The sequence below is a fragment of the Cyprinus carpio genome, chromosome B4, assembly GCF_018340385.1.
Source record: "Cyprinus carpio isolate SPL01 chromosome B4, ASM1834038v1, whole genome shotgun sequence".
NCBI classification, from domain to species: Eukaryota; Metazoa; Chordata; class Actinopteri; order Cypriniformes; family Cyprinidae; genus Cyprinus; species Cyprinus carpio.
In genome coordinates this window covers 7,850,750-7,869,250 of record NC_056600.1, presented here as the reverse complement: position 1 = coordinate 7,869,250, position 18,501 = coordinate 7,850,750, and the positions used below count along the sequence as shown (strand labels likewise).

Genomic DNA, 18,501 nt, shown 5'->3' with positions numbered 1-18,501 from the left:
CTGGAAATGTGTTTCTGGCAGGATCTGTATCCATGTATATGAAAAGCAGAATGGATTCATTCGCACACATGGATTTGTGGATCTAAAAATGCAAAGTTAATCAGATATGCCTTCTGTGTAGTAAATTACACCCATAATAATATAATTACAGATACAAATTTTCCAAAATTAGCACAGAGGCCATGATTCAACAACATGGTTATTAAAATAAATCATGTTCTTTGGCTTTGTATGTTTTGTGGACTGTTGGATGAATACTCTGAAACAGTGATTCTCTGTTTATCAATCAAAATAAATTGCAATAATATTTACCAATATTACAGTTTTTACTGTATTTCTACTTAAATGCAACATTGGTGAGTACACTGTATATGATACATGATATTTAAATTAATAAAAGTATTTATGCGAGGTAGGCCTTCTAATCAGCATCAAGTACATAAATAAATAATTGTATTGCATTTTTACTGTATTAATGAGAATCTAGTAATGGTAATATAACTATGTACACTATCATTCAAAAGATTTTATAATGTTTGTTCTGAAAGTCTGCATTTATTTAATTTAAAATACAGTAAAAACAGTAACACTGGGAAAATTATTACAATTTAAAGTAACTTTTAACCATAAAAAATTTATATATTACTATAAAAAGCTTTTTACTATATATTTTACTACATTTTAAAATTGATTTTTCTTTCTGTGTTGGCATTACTTCAATTTTCAGTCACATGATTCTTCAGAAATCATCCTAATATGCAGATTTGCTGCTAAAGAAACATTTCTTATCATTATCAATGTTGAAAACAGCTGTGCTATTTTTTTATGTTTTTTTGTGGAAACTGTAAGAATTATTTAATGAATAGAAAGTTTGAACGAACAGTGTTTATTTGAAATCGTTTGCAAAATTTTGTATTTAATTGTCACTTGTGATCAATTTAATGGGTCCTTGCTGAATAAAAGTAAAATGTAAATAATATATATTTTTGTTCTTTTACCTCATGGAAATGGCAGGCACATCGTCCTTGCAGGAACTCCTTATAACGACCCATAGTGATGCTGAGAGTGTCAATGACCTCATATCCAAGATGCTTGGCACTTTCCAGAATATTTTTGTTCACATTATAGAGTTCTTGTACTCCATTCTAGAACCAATGAATGAAGATGACAAAGTCTGACAAGTTTACAGATGTCAATAAACGAAGTTGGAAAAGTAGATCATCTGGTCTACAAGACATTTTGTGATCTCCAGTGGTTCTTACCAGTGGAAGGGAGTGAATACCATCCACAGGCAGATGGAAACCCATTCCTAAAGACTTCACCACCACCATGATTTTCTCAAGACCCTCCCTTGGAGATAAGTTAGAGATATGATGTTAAACATCCAATGCCACTTAGAAAGATTGGCAGCAAACTACATAAAACAAAACCAGCATCCGTAAAAAGAAAGAAAAGCCTTTGCCATTAGAACATTGCTGATTAAAATGGGGTTAAGTCAAGCTAATGATGAACAGGCTGGTTTTGTGTTGCATTCGAGAACATGTTTACCTCTCTAAAACCTGCTGAATGGTCCTCAAATGGTTCAGGTTCAGCCACTGCACCCCACCAGCGACCAGCACTGTCTGAGGCGAGTTCTGCAGGGGTTGTGACCTGTCACATGGAAGTGGTTTCGGAGAAGAGGTTAAAGATCAACAGTACATACTGAAGACATAATCAACAATTTATAGCATGACTCGACCAATAATTTCAGGTTATAATGTGTACCCAAAATTGCAAACTAAACAATACTCTGCTTATTAAGTATGGGGTATGTACGATTTTGTAATGTTTTGCAAAGAAGCCTCTTATGTTCACCAAGGCTTACAGTATCTGATAAAAAATACAGTAAAAACAGTAATATTGTGAAATATAATTACAATTTAAAATACCTATTTTCCATTTTAAAATATTTTAAAATGTAATTTATTCCTGTGATGCAAAGCTGAATTTTCAGCATCGTTACTCCATTCAGAAATCATTCTAATATGCTGATTTGCTGCTCATGGTCGTGTATATGCATATTTCAACACTTAGACAAAGCAAAACTCTGCTTTTTAATTTAATTTAGCAAAAACAAAACGAGTCAGATCATTCAGGCAGCTCCCAAAACACATGTCCTCAACAGATACACACTATAACACACACACACAATCACATCTGTGCTGCATATCCCACCCCTCTGCCCACATCAGTAGCTGTGTGAGATCAATGGCGCGCTGAGCCAGCAGCGGTTGCCATCCCTGCTGACATACTCTGATCTGACACACAGCCGCCCAACCACACGCAGCCCACATCCCACCATCAAACACACTGCCAAAGTCATTCAGTGTGTTAACAAGGGCTTTGCCACTTTAGACCGACACCAAACCCGCACATTCACAGCTTAATGGGCGTAACCCACAGCCACATGGAGACAAACATCATCCAACATGCACATACACAGACCTTTCTAGAAGCTGCTGCAGAGCTCTTTGGAAAGTGGGTCTCTGAGCCTTCGGCAGCCAGAATTGTGGGTAGTAGGAGTAGCTGACGATAGTTCGGCCCTGATTCAGGTTGCGGTAGACGATGGTGTCGTGAGCCTTGTCCCAGTCCTCCAGAGTAGCGTTCACCCTCTCCATTAGGTAGTACATCATCCCTCGATTGGTGGAGTCGCCGATAAACAGGACCTGAGGGAAGACATGCATGTATGTTAGATGTTGTGAAACTAAAACAGGTTTAACCAAGTTCTGGACTGGTTTCTTAAACCCAGATCTCGTAAAGTCCAGAATTAGACTGCACTATATGCAGAATCCTCAATTTAGAAACAACAAGAAGTCATTGTCTATGTGTTTTAGTAGTTTTTATCTTCTTAAACAACACAATGTTACGTTAGTTAATAAAGCTGTGATAATTTGTAATAAATTCATTGTCAGTTCATGTTCAAGTCCAATAAATAATATTAACAGATAAAACTTTTGATTTTAATAATGTCTTGTTAAATGTTGAAATTGACAGTAAGGTTAATTAATAATTTCATGTTTCATTATATCTATATGGCTATATTTAAAATTAAGCATTTTTATAATGAATACTGCATTATAGTATTAGGCTGGCATAAGTCTTACAAATGAAAGGATTATATAAATATTATATAATGGATGCTGTATACCATATGTGTATAACATACATATGTGTGTGTGTGTATTTATATATACAGTACACACACACACACACACACACACACACACATACATACATACATATATATATATATAAGTAGTATATATACTTAAGTCTTAAATGAGTGGCAGACTACTGTCAACAAACACGAGGAAATGAAATAACACAGTTGTGTCATTATAAAGGCAAAAGACACAATACAGCCTTTTGAGATCACAGTTGCCATGAAGCACTTCAACAAGAGTCTAATAAGTTTAGATGTTCATCTGTGTGTGCACTTTTGGCAGTGAAGCTGGCAGGAATGCCAGTCTAAATCACAAGATCCCAGGGAGCAGGCATTGGCTGACATTGTGATCTGCAGACATGCTCACAAGATTAAGGACACATATTTTCAACAAGAAGTCAGAAGTTGCACTCATGTCATTCCAAACCTATTGTTCCAAACATACAGTTATCAAAAGAGCAGTCTATTCCACTTTCTTGTCTTTTTTTTAACTCTAATTTTATGTTAGTAAATGTGCTTTGTGTTTTGTACAGGAAACGTAACTGTATACAAGTTTGGAAAGACAATGAGAACTCCAAACAATACATAAGGCTGTCTCCAGACTGCAGAAATGGATTTAACATGAAACAAACTCATGCATATAACCTCAGACCTTGACAATCTAAAGCTCTTTTATTTGAAACAATCTTTCCTGAAGAGTCCCTCTTTTCCTGTTGAACGGGCTTGCAGTCAGAGGGCTGTGGTTTGTCTATAGCTAGAGCTCAGGCCCTTGTGTAATGTGGCCATTTGTTTGTGTCAGATCTGATCTTGTGAGTCTTAAATCGAGACAGGGTGGAAAGAGTCATGCAGTGAGGATGAGCGCTGAGGGAGTGTTTGAAGCAGGAACAGACTGTTGGTTTGGCACACAGCTTTGAAAACCGCTGCCGGGCTATAAGCAATCATTTAAAAACAACCTAAAACACAGGAGGTGTGCAGATTACATCAAGAAAAAAATTACCATAAAATAAAATCTAGCAACAAACACAGGGGAGTATTGGTTTTCTACTTCAGAAACTCTTTCCCTCTTTTTCCTAAGGAATTTACACTATACCTATGTGTGCATATATAAAAGCAGCAGTGTAACTGAATCACGCAGTTGCTGTGAGCTCAGCTGTAGATGAAGCTCAAACACCTGCTGTTAATCTCTGATAAACAGCTGCTCATTGCCACTGGAACGTCAATGTTAATTGAGCTGCCTGCCTTTAATTTATTCCTCAGTACTGTATATACACACATATGGCACAGCTGTCAGCTGCATACAGAGGGACTGCCAAATTGTCCATCAAGTCCGGGAAAAAAAAGCTAGTTTAAACAGTTGATTCAAACTGAGTATTGATAACACTTATAATTACTTCCATTAATGAACCATTAAAATATTTTACATTTAAACACAAATATATAGTAGCCTCAAAAAGTATTCACACTACTTTTTTTTTTTTTTTTGTTTTTTGGTTTTTTTTTTTTTCATTATTTATTTTTTTTTTTTTTGAAAATTTTTTATTTTTTTTATTGATTGATGCATTTAATTGATCAAAAATGTGAGTAAAGACATGCATAATATTACGAAAGGTGCTTTAAAAAACTTTCTACTCATCAAAAATTCCTGACAAAAATTTATCCCAGTCCTCAAAAAAATATTAAGCACCAAAACTTTTTACAACATTGATAACAAGAAGAACTGTTTCTTGAGCACCAAATCAGCATATTCGAATGATTTCATATGACACTGAAGACTGGAGTAAGTTACTTTTTAAAATATATTAAAATAGATAAAAGATTGTAATAATATTTAAAAAATTTACTGTATTTTTGATAACATAAATGCAGCCTTTTTTAAATAGCTACTGTATGATCTTTTAAGCATTATATAAAATGTTTGTTAAGGTTACTCTGGCAAAATGTTTATAATGCAATTTGAGTCCTTTTCAAAAGGCACTAATATGTACCATTTAGGTACAAATATGTACCTTTGAGGAACTATTATGCTTCCGCATCAGGAGATTTTTCAGTTTTCTCAACTTGTTGTTTTCAGTTTAAAAAACTCAAAAATCTCCTGAATCTGGTCGCCTTAAACTTTTAAGTTTTCTCAACTTTTGATTTTTTACAGGCACCTCTGGTACTGACTGGTACTACACAAGTGTTTTTGGTTCCTGTTCCTCACCTTCCGGTCCATCATGCAGGTTTGTAACTGAGGTTGGTCCAGTAAAGGGTGATTACAGTTGTCAGGTTGCCAGGCGACCTCTCTCCAATCACAAGTCCTGTTGTCTGAACAGCTCAGGCATGGGACGACCCAACGACCTGACAAAGATGGAAAATTCTCTTATACTGTCTTTATACTGCATTATACTAAATTTCCATGACAGAACCTACTCAACTTACAGTATTCACAGGTGATTCATAGTGAAGTGAATCTCTGTGAAGTTTTAAAGTATACAGCCATATGTCAAAAGTTCAGCATAAAATGATGAATCAGCTGGGAAACTCCAGCTAGACATGATTACATCATTGTGCCAATTTCAGACAGTCCCCTACATGGCATAATACACTATTTGCGGCAAATATACTACATCTTTTCTCTCTTACACACAATGACACACACATAAAGTGAGTAACTCCATCTTAAACAGTTAATTAAAGTAGATCCCCACTGACTTTGATGTACTACCCTGCTGAGGAACGGCCTTTTTACTTTTATAGCACTGATTGAACCGTCCTCTGAACCCTAACCTAGTGGTTTTAAATCTAAAAGGCCTAGCAGCTGAACACACATTCACAGAATTGAAACCTGCAGAGGAACAACTCACTCAGAAAACCTATATCAAGTGATTATATTCCGCCATAAAGTCGGCATGGAGGTCCTAACCTTATAATTGAGCAATGATTCAACTCAGGCAATGAATCAGCACATTATCACACTGTAAAAGGAGACACATAAATTACCCAACTCTGAGTTCACTAGCAAACCTTTCCCATCCTCTACTGGAACGGCTAATAAACCGTGACTCTGCTGCTAATATAGCCAAACACATGATGAACTACTTTGCAACTGAAATATATGGTTTCATACAGGAGGAAAAATATGTGGAAAATGTACAGTCTGTCCACAAAACAGACAACGTCCAGTTTGACTTATGATCTTGGATATAAAAAACAGGATTGTAAATCTTACAGCAAGTTTCGAATTCAAACTTCAGATACTTTACTACAAGCCCATGATCAAAACCTGGAATAAACCTACCAGGTTCGTCTCCTGAGAGGCAAGGCCGAGGTGAGGCCTGGGCCTCTTCTGAAGATCTCGTCCCTGGAATGGGCTCCAAACCGCAGGGCTGATCTGGTCTGACCACCAGGCCACAGTCCTGCTCAGATACAGTGAGAAAAGAAAGAGAAACAGGTGAGCTTTGAGTCTGGAATGACATTCTGAGATAACAGTTAAAAATGTAACCACTCAAGGAAATAATATAGATTTTTGACAAGTAAAGATTGAGTCATTTCAAAGATTCCATAGCCTTTTTCATTCCCTTCGCTTTCATGTGGCCGCATACGCGAGGCTTCTCTCAGACAAATTAAAGCAGGCGCGCCGCCCGATGCCTGCCCCGTGGCCTTGCCCCTTGTTAGGGGTCAAGGGTCAAACAAACCCAACAGGCTAAATGACAACATCGAGCCTGCTCCGGCGACCCCCGAGGTCCCTCACAGGAGCCATCGGGTCTGGCTCCACTTCAGAAGACCGGCTCTTCGTTCGCTCTTTCATTTGCCCCCTTCCTTAGCACTTTGCACAGGGGCTTCTCGAAGCCACGCAACATTCCCCAAGTTCCCGCCGCTGTTCTCGACAAAGTGCCACAAGACAACTTAACAGGGATTTTCTTGTTCGTACCTGCACACAGTGTGTGCGTGCAAACACGAGCGGCCTTTTGATTCTGAGCAGGCTGGCATAAATCAGCAGGTTAGTCCGAGCCCGGCGGAAACCGCCTAGCATTTCAGCATCAGAGCCAGTGAAAAGTTTGCATCCCTCCGGAAAGGAAAACGCGTAGAATTAATTCACAAGGAGGGCAAAGAAACATGAAAGAACAAAACCCCTTCATTTTATCTCTCTCATCTGTCATTTTTCCATTCCCCAGAGAAGAAACTATGGAATAAAGAGTTTCATCCAAGGTCAGGTACTCTCAGGATGATTTAGCAGTGGATCCAGCGAATTAACTTGAGATCAGAGCTTGGCTTTCAGATGATACAGTACATCCTTCTGCCTCTATATCACCAGGGAATAATGAATCAGCAGCATCTGGTTAATGAGGGTTTCACAAAACCAGTATGAATGAGAGGACATGAGAGATGGGGAATACAACAGATGACAAAAACAAAACAGTTGCTGAGTATTTATTAATTTACATAACTCATTTAAAAGTTTTGGTGAGACACAAAAGTACAAATGAAAGACTAAAACCGATTTGAAATGCTACACGTGAATTTAAACACCACAAAATTCTAATGTATGAAAAGTTAATGTATTGCACTTAAGAACACTATTGAATTATTAATACAGCATAGTGTTTTTAAAGATTAGCATGCACAATTAAATATCAAGTATTGATATACATACACATTATATATACTCTACCAGTCAAATTATAATAGAATAGAATAATTCATATTTTTTCCATGTTTATAATTGATTAAAATTACAGTAAAAACAGTAAAATTGTGAAATATTAATGCTATTAAAAATAACTGTTTTTTATTTTAATGCAATCCAAAATTGGTCATTTATTCCTGTCATGGCAAAAATATTTTCTGCATCCATTACGCAGTCTTCAGTGTCACATGATCCTTCAGAAATCATTCTAATATGCTGCTAAATACTTTTCCGTTATTATTGGTACTCAATAATTAATAATGCTTCTTTTCATTGTTAATGTTGTAAACAGCTTTTTATTTCATGATACTTTAATGAACAGAAAATTCAAAAGAACAGCATTTATTCAAAAAAACAATCCTCTGAAACATTATTAAATGCCTTAATTGCCACTTTTGATGAATTTGATGTATCCTTGCTAAATAAAAGTGTTAAACTCTTTAATAATGTGACTCTTAAGACTGAAGTAATGGCTGCTGAAATTAAGTGCTGCCATCATAGAAATGAATTAAATATTAAAAAACATTAAAACAAAGTAGTAATATTTCACGTTTTTACTGTATTTGTGATCAAATAAATGCAGCCTTGGTTCAGACTTCTTGCAGACTTCTTTCAATACCAATAAAAATTACTTTTAATGGGTAAAAATTGTATACAGTTATATATATTGCAGAAATACAGTGAGACAGCTTAAATACTTTTTTAAAGACATTTTTTCATGCATTGAATGTATGCGTGCGTTGTTTAGAGTGTGTGTGAACATTTAAGCTCTGAAAGCTTGCCGAGCCACTCGTGTTGGTTACAGGGATCAGAGACCAACAGCAACGGAGGTGTAATCTCCACTGATCAAAGTGAAAGAAAAGCCAGGATTACTGCCGTACATCAGACCGTGCTCTCAGCGGCCACCGCGGTCAAGTCTCTGCCTTAGAACCAGCTCTCACAAACCACGAGAACCCTCTGCTTAGCTTTTATCTTAAAAAGTTTGTTTCGAGAGAGAGTCTTAAACCCTCTGAGAGGAAGGACACATACTTAAGAGGGCTGCTTTAATGAGCTGCCACTGGAGACAAAGCCCTCAGCTGTAGTGCAATGAAAGACATCAACATTTACAAGCAGGAGATTAGCAGCATTCTGTAGGGGTTTTAAACGTAAAACCATTCCAGCGGGATCAAGTGGTCCTCTATATGGGACGAAAGTAAAGCAAATGCTAGGTGAAATTAAACTTTGACCAAAAAAAAATTACAAAAAGTTGAGATAAAGGGAACATTCTTATCATGCCTATTTTATATATTTTTTATTTATTTCTTCTTTTTTGCCATTTTAACAAATGTAACAATTTTATAACTTTTATCTCAGGATTCTGAGTTTTTTTTTCTTGCAACTGCGATCTTACCTCTCACAATTTTGACTTTAGAATTCACAATTGCGAGTTTTTATCTCAATTCTGAGAGAACAACGTCAGAGAAAAAAAAAAAAGTCTAAATTGCAAGATAAAAACTCAGAAAAAAAGTTAGAACTGCGAGTGACATTTTTTCAGATGGGAACTTGATTTGACAGATGTTTTATTACAGATCAATGTGAGACGTCCAATTGTCCAGCCAACAAAGAGACTTGGTCGATAAGCTGATGTATTTGTTGCATGCTTTCCTCAACACTAATCAATGCCAAAACGAAAGTGTAATTAAATCAGGTGCATTGTGAGAAGGGCCATACAGATGTCCCATCTGGTCACTGAAATACAGCCTTTGTTATGAAAGTGGCTTTACCCAGAGTGTTTAATGTAATCCTGTGGATTGTGGATTGTAATCCCACAGAACTGTCATGCTGTCAGCAAATCCCTCACACTCTAAGACAACTTGGACAAGCTATTGGGTTTCATTTCAAGGATGGAGAGAAATGGAAGCAGCATATGCTGAAGGCATCAAAAAGCTTTATTTGAAAGAATATAAAGGAGGTGTTCTGACTGGATCCTGGAGAAACAGAAATAGAGGTTTTATTTAATGCAACTTCAAAAGTGGAATTGTAGCATTCACATTTAGCAAATGAATATTCTGGATAAAGGAATAAGTAAAGAGAATAAAATAAAATAAAATAAAATAAAATAAAATAAAATAAAATAAAATAAAATAAAATAAAATAAAATAAAATAAAATAAAATAAAATATAAAATGAGCATTTCCAAGAGGGTTCTCACATCACTGATGCTCGGGCCCTAGTTTAGCCATTTTTATGGATAAGATGAAGTGAAAAAAAGTTCCTTAATTTAACACATTTCCTATGTTTACAGTGTAACAATTATTTTTGTGTGTTTCCCAGAAGAGCCATGGACCAATGACTGAATCATTCATTAGGAAGAGGAAGCAAGAAGCAATTTGATATACCTTCATATTCATAGTATATGACTGTTTGTCAAACTGTCTCAAGCTCTGCTCTGAAGCTCTATGTCTCCAAACATAATTACACAGATAAACATACACGAACACACACACATGGATGCAATCATAGGTAGCAGGTCCAAGCCAAACAGCTCATATAGCTTTTGGAAAACAGTATAGACATGCTCTTATAAGGTCAGGTTATCTGAAGAGGATTTAACTCCACATCTGGACTCTGTTTTCATACAGTAGATCTCTATTAGAGCTGAATGCAGAGCTACTGCCAGCTATAAACGAAACAGGCACACACTTATGGAAGTAAGCAGATAAATCTGAGGCAATATAAAAGACAGGAGGATCTCACTCAAATCCACAGAAGAAAGCCTACGAACTTTTTATTCAATTCACAAAAATAGTGAATATCGGTATAATACAATACTAGTCATACTGTTTTAGAAGTATGAAGTTATTTAGAAGTTTTAGAATCTTCTGTAAATGCACAAAAGTTAAGACATCCAAACTTTTAAACCAATGTTATTTTAGCATCATTCAGACACTAATATAGTTTTTATTAATACTTTAAATCAGTTTTTATTTTTATATTTTCAATTTCCATTATAATTTTGGTTACAGTTTTAGTATTTTCTTTGTTTATTTTTTAGTATTTTATTTTATTTTACTTTATATTTTATTTTGTGTATTTTATTTTTTATTTATTTTGTTTATTTTATGTTTACTTCAAGTGACAAAAATGTTGTTGTTGCTTTGTTTGTTTGTTTTTTGGTTTATTTTAATATTATTATAATTATTTTTTATTGTAGTTTTAATGATTTTTTTTTTTGTTTATTTTGTTTATATAATAAAATAAAATCCAAAAAATAATAATAATAAAAAAATTTTATATTTTATAATATACACACACACACACACACCTATCAGACTATATAACTCAAATATATATATAATATATGCCACTATATATATATATAATATATATATTATTATTATTCTGTATCTGCATGCCTATAGACTGATACTGAACTAATGTGGATTCCACCATGCCCTATAGACTTATACTGAACTAATGCCACTGCTAATAATATAGAATATCTAATTACTGATATTTGCAACGGTCTTCCGAATAATTATTGGATATGCTGACTGTAAATGCTTTCCAGGCCAGGCTGAACTATACGGCAGGGGTTCAAGGGTTCATCAGCAGTCAGTGTCAGCATCTGCTCTGGGAGGGTCAGATCAAAGCTCACGAGGTTTGAGGTTCACGTCTTTGAACTCTGACGTCGCTGGCTCGCTTTTTTACTGAAGTGGTGTTGGACAGCTGTGGTTCTGACAAATTTGAGTAGTAGTGGAAGATGACAGATGGAATCCGGTGTTGAGTCAAGCTCTGTTAAAGGATCAGAGCAATCAAAATATGCATCCATCATCTACAGAAGATACAACACAAGAATGCAATGAGAAGAAAGCAAAATTCTGTGTGTGTTTATTTCCTTTCTGTGTCAGTCATAACTGATGTCATGACAAGTGATGGTTTTGCAGATGAAATTGAAAAAAAAAAAGTTTATTTCTTTTTTTTTTTTGCTATTAAGAATTCTATCCTATTTAAAATATTAAAAAAATAACAATATAAAAAAATGAAACCTCAATGGGACTAAAATAAGAAACAACAAATATTTTTTTTTTTGTAATTAAAAGATTTTTATTTCATAAAAATGTTGTATTTGTATTTTATTATTATTATTAGTTGTAGTAGTAGTAGTGGTGTATGTTATATTTGTTATAATAATAATAATAATAATGTTATTAATTTATTGTTTTATATTTATATTTTTTTTTTTATTATTTTTATATAATTAGTTATTTTTATCACCTCATTCAAAATAAAGCAATTTTACCAGACTCAATATATATATTTGTAATTTTCTGTTATTATCTATATTCTATTTATAATAATCAAACTATAATAATATAACACATGCAAAATTGAAAAAAAAACATTTTTTATTTTTTTTAATATATCTTATTTTCTTATAATTTTTTGACAAAATTACATTTTTTAAAAAACATTTTTTTTTTTCAAAAAAAGGTCATATTAATATTTTTTTTTTTTTGTTTTTTTTTTTTTTTTTTTTGTAATAATAATATATTTCAAATTATATTTTTGTTAATTATGTTTATATATTTATAGTTATTTTTATCAACTACTTTAATTTCATCAGCATCAATTTTAATAATTAAATATGTCATGACACTCTGTATAATAATTATATAATAAAATAGTGTTATGATTGTCTCCATTACAACTGTCCTGGTCTGGCCTATTTATAAGTTCACTGTCTCTCTTCTCTCTTCTGTTTCTCTCTAACATTTTCCTCTTTCTCAGGTGAACTGTGGCATCAGATAAGCATTTACTAATTAAAGTGAGGAAATGAGCAGAAGTCAAAGCTGTCAGTCTCATCTTTTCAGAACACACACACTAACGTCCTCTGTAATATGACACAGCCCTGTACCACCTGCGACACACTCACGGCCCCTGTTCCCACTCCACACACACACACACACACACACACACACACACACACACACACACACACACACGAGGGCACTAAATAAAGTCAAAAGCACACAGTTTTTCTGTCAAGAGATTTTTCTGTCCTGTTTGGAGTAGAGGCAGTTGGATATAGACGCACAGGCACAGCTGCTCTTACTTCACCGATCTGTCTCTCAGTAGGAGAGCTGAAGAACGAAAACAGGCCTGAGTTATTCGGGAACGTAAGTGTGAGATTTAACGGCGGGAAATTTCCAGTCATTGAAGACAAATTGGACTAAGGTCAAAAATGCTGCATCTTTACTTTGGCCAGAATGGGTGATTAACTAAAAGGTTCTTTCTTTTACTGACTGGAGCAAAAAATACCTGGGAAGAACTGTTAACATTCTCATTCATCTCAATGACAGGTTTTCTAGGCAAGCATCTGTTCATGTTTTTTATGTGTTTAAATAAATACACAATATATACCAATAACAAAAAAATAAAAAAAAAACTTATATGCACATATACACTTCAGTTTGGGGTCAGTAAGATTATTCATGCCCACACCAAGGCTACATTTATTTGATCAAAAATACAGTCAAATTGTGGAATATTATTACAATTTAAAATAACCATTTTCTATTTGAAGATATTTCAAAATGTAATTTATTCTTGTGATGCAAGCTGTTTTTTGTGATGCAAAAAAACTTCAGCATCATTACTCCAGTCTTCAGTGTCACATGATACTTCAGAAATCATTTGAATATGCTGATTTGGTGCTCAAACATTTATTATTATTAATGTTGAAAACATTTGTGCTGCTTAAAATGTATGTGGAAACTGTGACACATTTTTTAGGATCATTTGATGAATAGAAAGTTCAAAAGAACAGTATTTATTTGAAATCTTTTCTAACATTACAAATGTTTTTACTGACACTGAAAAAAAATCATATGGACTCCAAACATCTAGGTATATACAAAATATAAAAATCAAATAAATTAAAAATTAAAAACAGCAAATTAGGCCCACATTTTTATCCATGAAAGAACACACAAACTGACTTAAGCATAGTAAAGCCTACTGACCATGCTAACAGTGGACCGCCAGCGGTTTTGTTTTTGTGAAATAATTGGGCTGCTGAACCACAAAAGCACAAGGCAGAGCAGGAAGCAGTCAGCTTCTGAGTGAGACTGGCAAACAGCATTTAGCTGGATTTCTCTTTAACAGGGACTGATTAAGAACAGAATGGATACATTTACTCAATTCTCTGGTACAAGTGAGCTGATTAGGTACAAAGCAAAAAGTGGGCTGTGGCCAGACCGCAAAACTGTTCAATGAAAACCAGCAGTCAGGTCCAAAATTTACCACATGGCTTCACATTTCTTAACACAGGATCTGTGGGGAATGTATCTCAGGCCCTAAACCAGTTTCCCCATCTTGCCTGGTACCAAACCTCTACTGCAAACCAACAGCGGCCCCAAAACACATTCAGACACTTAAAGGGACACTTCACCCACAAATTCTGCCATCATTTACTCACCCTTAAGCTGTTTCAGACCTGTATAAATTACTTTCCTATGCTGAACATAAAAGAAGATATTTTGAAGAACACTTTCTGGTCCCCATTGACTTCCATAGTTTTTTTCCATCGTATGGAAGTCTTTGGGGACCAGCTACTGTTTAGTTACCCACATTCTTTAAAATATCTTCTTATAGGTTCAACAGAAAAACACTTAAACATGCAAATTTCATTGCATTAGATAATATAACATTAAGAGGCATCTGCAACGAAATGATGTTATAGCATTTCTCAAAACTAACTTCACTTTTCAGAGCCACTGTTGCAATTACTTTTAACTTATTAGTCTCAAATTGATTCCTTCAAGGTTACATAGGTGTGCAACAAAAAAAGAGGGCGAACAGACAAAGCTGGCAATGTAAGTGTAAAAAAAACTGTTGAGTCTCCTTGACTCAGCGATCAGATGCCAGATGTGAAATCACCAAACCGAGAGGAGGCTTGTTCTCTGATTTATTTCTGACGTTAAAGTCCTCAAACAGTAGTAATAACATGCAGTGCATAACTCAATCATTTGGAGAAGTGCGTGCTTGTGCATTCACTGTCCTGCGGCTCACTCTGACCCAGACGCTGCTGTAAGAGGTTTATCCCTGATTTGACAGACTTCAAAAGCAGAGCTCCTGATCACGCGCGCATATGGACTGCTACATAATCTCTTCGATTCCACCCTGGATCCTGACGGAGTAAAGAAAGGTCCCAAGACCCAGTGTGAGTGCTTGAGATGGGGAGAGTGGAAAAAAAACAAGAGATTTTAGTGTGTGAGTGGGAAAGAGAAAGATGAAAGGTGTGGGTGGGTGGGTTCAGGAGGTCTCGCCTGTCACTCTCCATATATCCACCTCCATCAATCATCTCAATCAAAACCTTCTGTCATCATCTGATTGAAACTTGAGTCAAATCATGCAGAAAGAACAATGAAGAATGAAGGATTAGCAAAATAAAAAACCAAAAAAGTTTGTTCTAAGAGTACAGGATAGCAAGTCTTTGCAAGACAGTTAAAATAAATAAAAAATAAAAATACAAATCTAAAAAATAAAATACAAAAGTTTTATATAAAACTATATAAAAATACTATATATATAATATAATATAAATTAATATAATATAATATAATATAATATAAAAATACAAAATGTTTATATAAACACTATATAAAAATACTATATAATATAATATAATATAATATAATATAATATAATATAATATATTAGAAATAAAATTTGGTGTTTTTGCATTTTTATGTGAGGCAGAGATTAAGAATGATTAGATATAAAATGGTAACAAAATGTGCTTTTGAAAAAAATAAAATATTAATTAATATTAATATATTAATATAATATTTTTAATTAATTAAAAAAATTATGTGCTACATTGTTAAACAGGATATTAATTGAGAAATCATTAAAATTAAATAAAAAATACATAAAATGAATATGAAATGATAAAACGGTTAAAAATATGCAAAAGTATATCAAATTGTAGCCCTTGAAAACTTTAGCAGCCATAGTTTTATACAAAATAGTTCAAACAGTCATTGTTACAAGAACCACTGTTATCAATATAATTAATGTCAATCTTGGTTAATTTTACTGTAATTGACAGATACCATAGCTAGCATGGTAAATTTTTAAGTGAGATGTTATCCTCTTGAATTTAGTCACATATGACCAACAGCTGTGTATGTGACCCATGGACAATAACAGCGAAAACCTCTTTCCTTAATCAGATCTGCGGGAAAACAGCTGTATCTCATTAAGATTGTGTGAATGTGGCACACTGTGTCAAATTGGCATTTCCCCTAGCAGGTGATAACTCTGTCCAGCACTAATAAAGCCAATGAAGTCTGTCATTGTGGTCATTTGCTCTCTGTGGTGAGCTAGCCAGCTCCAAATGTATGCAAAAGACTATGGGAAGCAAGCTGATAGCTCTCTAATGAGCAAACATAGGTAGTTTCCTCTACAAAATAGGATTGAGGCTATCAGTGGAGGATCCTCCAAGCTGGTGCACTTTAAAGTAGGATTAAGAGATCCTGACAATGTGAGGAAATGAGCACTTTACCCTCTATCGCCATACCGACTGGCAAGCTATGCAGAAAGACCATAGTTTCTTTGAGTTTTGAAGAGAGGTGGAAGCATCTTGTAAGCAGGTGAACTGACGGTCAGACAGAATCCGTGAGAAACAAGTTGGTCAAGTATAACAATAATACTAGTACAAGCACATTAACGAGGAACCTAGGAAATCATCCATGCCTCATTAACTTTTCTCTGAGTTTCTTTACAGCTGGTATAAAGATCAGTTTCGGGTGATCCGTTTATAATTGTATAGCGCTAAATACAGGTTTAAAAGCGGTCCAAAATGTTTTGTGACCCAATCACTCAAACAACAGTCGAAGTAGCTGAAATAATGCTACCATACTGTATTTGTCAGCATTTACATTAAACTGGGTAAAACTAGCGTTTACATGCTTCTGATTTTCACTGGTGTATAATAAAAGGCAAAAACAAAACAAAACAAAACAAAACAAAAAACACTAACTGCTAAGCTACAACTTCTGCTGTATTATTGCAAAATTCTACAAGTATTTTAACCAAACAACAGAACAAAGCATAACAAAAACAAACAAAAAAAGCAAAAAATAAATAAACAAAATAATAATAATAATAATTTCAGATACAGACAAGCAGTACAAAACAAAACAAAAAAAAACAAAACAAAACAAAACAAAACCAAACAAAAAACAAAAACAAAACAAAACAAAACAAAACAAAACAAAACAAAACAAAACAAAACAAAACAAAACAAAACAAAACAGCTAAGCCACAGCTGCTTTGGCATTATGGCAGGATTCTAAAAGTATTTGAACAAAACAAACAAAAAGTTTAAAACAAAACATTACACAAACTAACTAACAAAAACAAAATCAGAAGTTCCCCCCCCAAAAAATAAATAAATAAATAAAATACTGCTAAGTCACAGCTCCTATGGCATTACTGCAGAAATCTGCAAGTATCTGAACAATACAATACAATATACATAAAAATCAACAAAAAGGAAAACAACACCCATACACAAGGTTTAGATGTAGAGTAAGTTGAAAATATGAACAATAGAATCAGACTAACCGCCACTCCACAACACCTTTGGGTTTTTGCAGGATTCTGCAAGTACTGAGAGAAAAAAGTCTATGTTCATGTTCAATGGCATTATTAGAATAATGCCATCTTCATAATTGTCTTTGGTGTGTTTGTTTTCACTACAAGATGAAAGCAGGAATTCACATAAGAAGACAGAGAAGGAACATGCGTGTATGTGACTCAATACATCCATACAACCCTCCGTGGGTGGGAGTAATAACTGTTTGCATACCTGCCATCCTGCCTGTGTCGTCTTCAACTAATTAAAAATCAAATTGCCCCAACAATCAGGCAACATTCTGCATTAGCCTGACAATACAGTGGCCAGAGACACTCGAGAGGACTTCAAAGCCCAGCAGGGTGAATGGAGCTTGTGTTTGGTAGGGGGTGCTGGTGGTCCTCAACCCCCCCGCCCAGTTTACAGACATCCAGCTCTGACCATCATGGTACTCTCGCTGACCCACTGATGTGGAGGGGGAAGAGATGAGAGAAAAACATGAAAAGAGAACAGATGATAGAACACTTGGTAGGGGAAAAGAGTCCAGGTGTTTTTTGGGATTCAGTTAAATGGACTGAAGCAACACAATCACATACTGAAAATTCAGTTCCCAGTATTTTTCCCTTCAAGCTTTCCTTCCTACATTTAAGTGTATTTTTAAACCAATGCATTTACATTATTTTGTATATAGCAACAATACATTAAATTGGTCATAAGTGTCAAATTCAAGACATTTATATAAAAAATATATTTTAAATTATTTTCTTTTAAACTTTCTATTCATCAAAAAATAAAAAAATAAATGCATCACAGTTTCCACAAAAATATTAAGTAGCACAATTGATGTGAATGTTGAATGTTTTCCACATTGATATTAATAAATGTTTCTTGAGCAGCAAATCAGCACATTAGAAAGATTTCTGAATGATCCTGTGACACTGAAGACTGGAGCAATGATGCTGAAAATTCAGTTTGCATCACAGGAATAAATTGCATTTTAAAATATTA

At 34.4% G+C, this 18,501-nt stretch overlaps 1 protein-coding gene across 1 annotated transcript in view; it reads right to left on the bottom strand.

Moving 5' to 3' along the window:
- The window catches only part of cped1 (cadherin-like and PC-esterase domain containing 1), a 51,372-nt gene that overhangs the window by 2,033 nt on the left and 30,838 nt on the right, over positions 1 to 18,501 (bottom strand). The window contains exons 15-20 of the mRNA XM_042721834.1: positions 6,480 to 6,597; positions 5,403 to 5,539; positions 2,485 to 2,705; positions 1,549 to 1,650; positions 1,263 to 1,350; positions 999 to 1,145 (exon numbers count right to left, since the gene is read on the bottom strand). Of these exons, the coding sequence (XP_042577768.1) occupies positions 999 to 1,145; positions 1,263 to 1,350; positions 1,549 to 1,650; positions 2,485 to 2,705; positions 5,403 to 5,539; positions 6,480 to 6,597 (813 nt within the window). The remainder of the gene's footprint in view (positions 1 to 998; positions 1,146 to 1,262; positions 1,351 to 1,548; positions 1,651 to 2,484; positions 2,706 to 5,402; positions 5,540 to 6,479; positions 6,598 to 18,501) is intronic.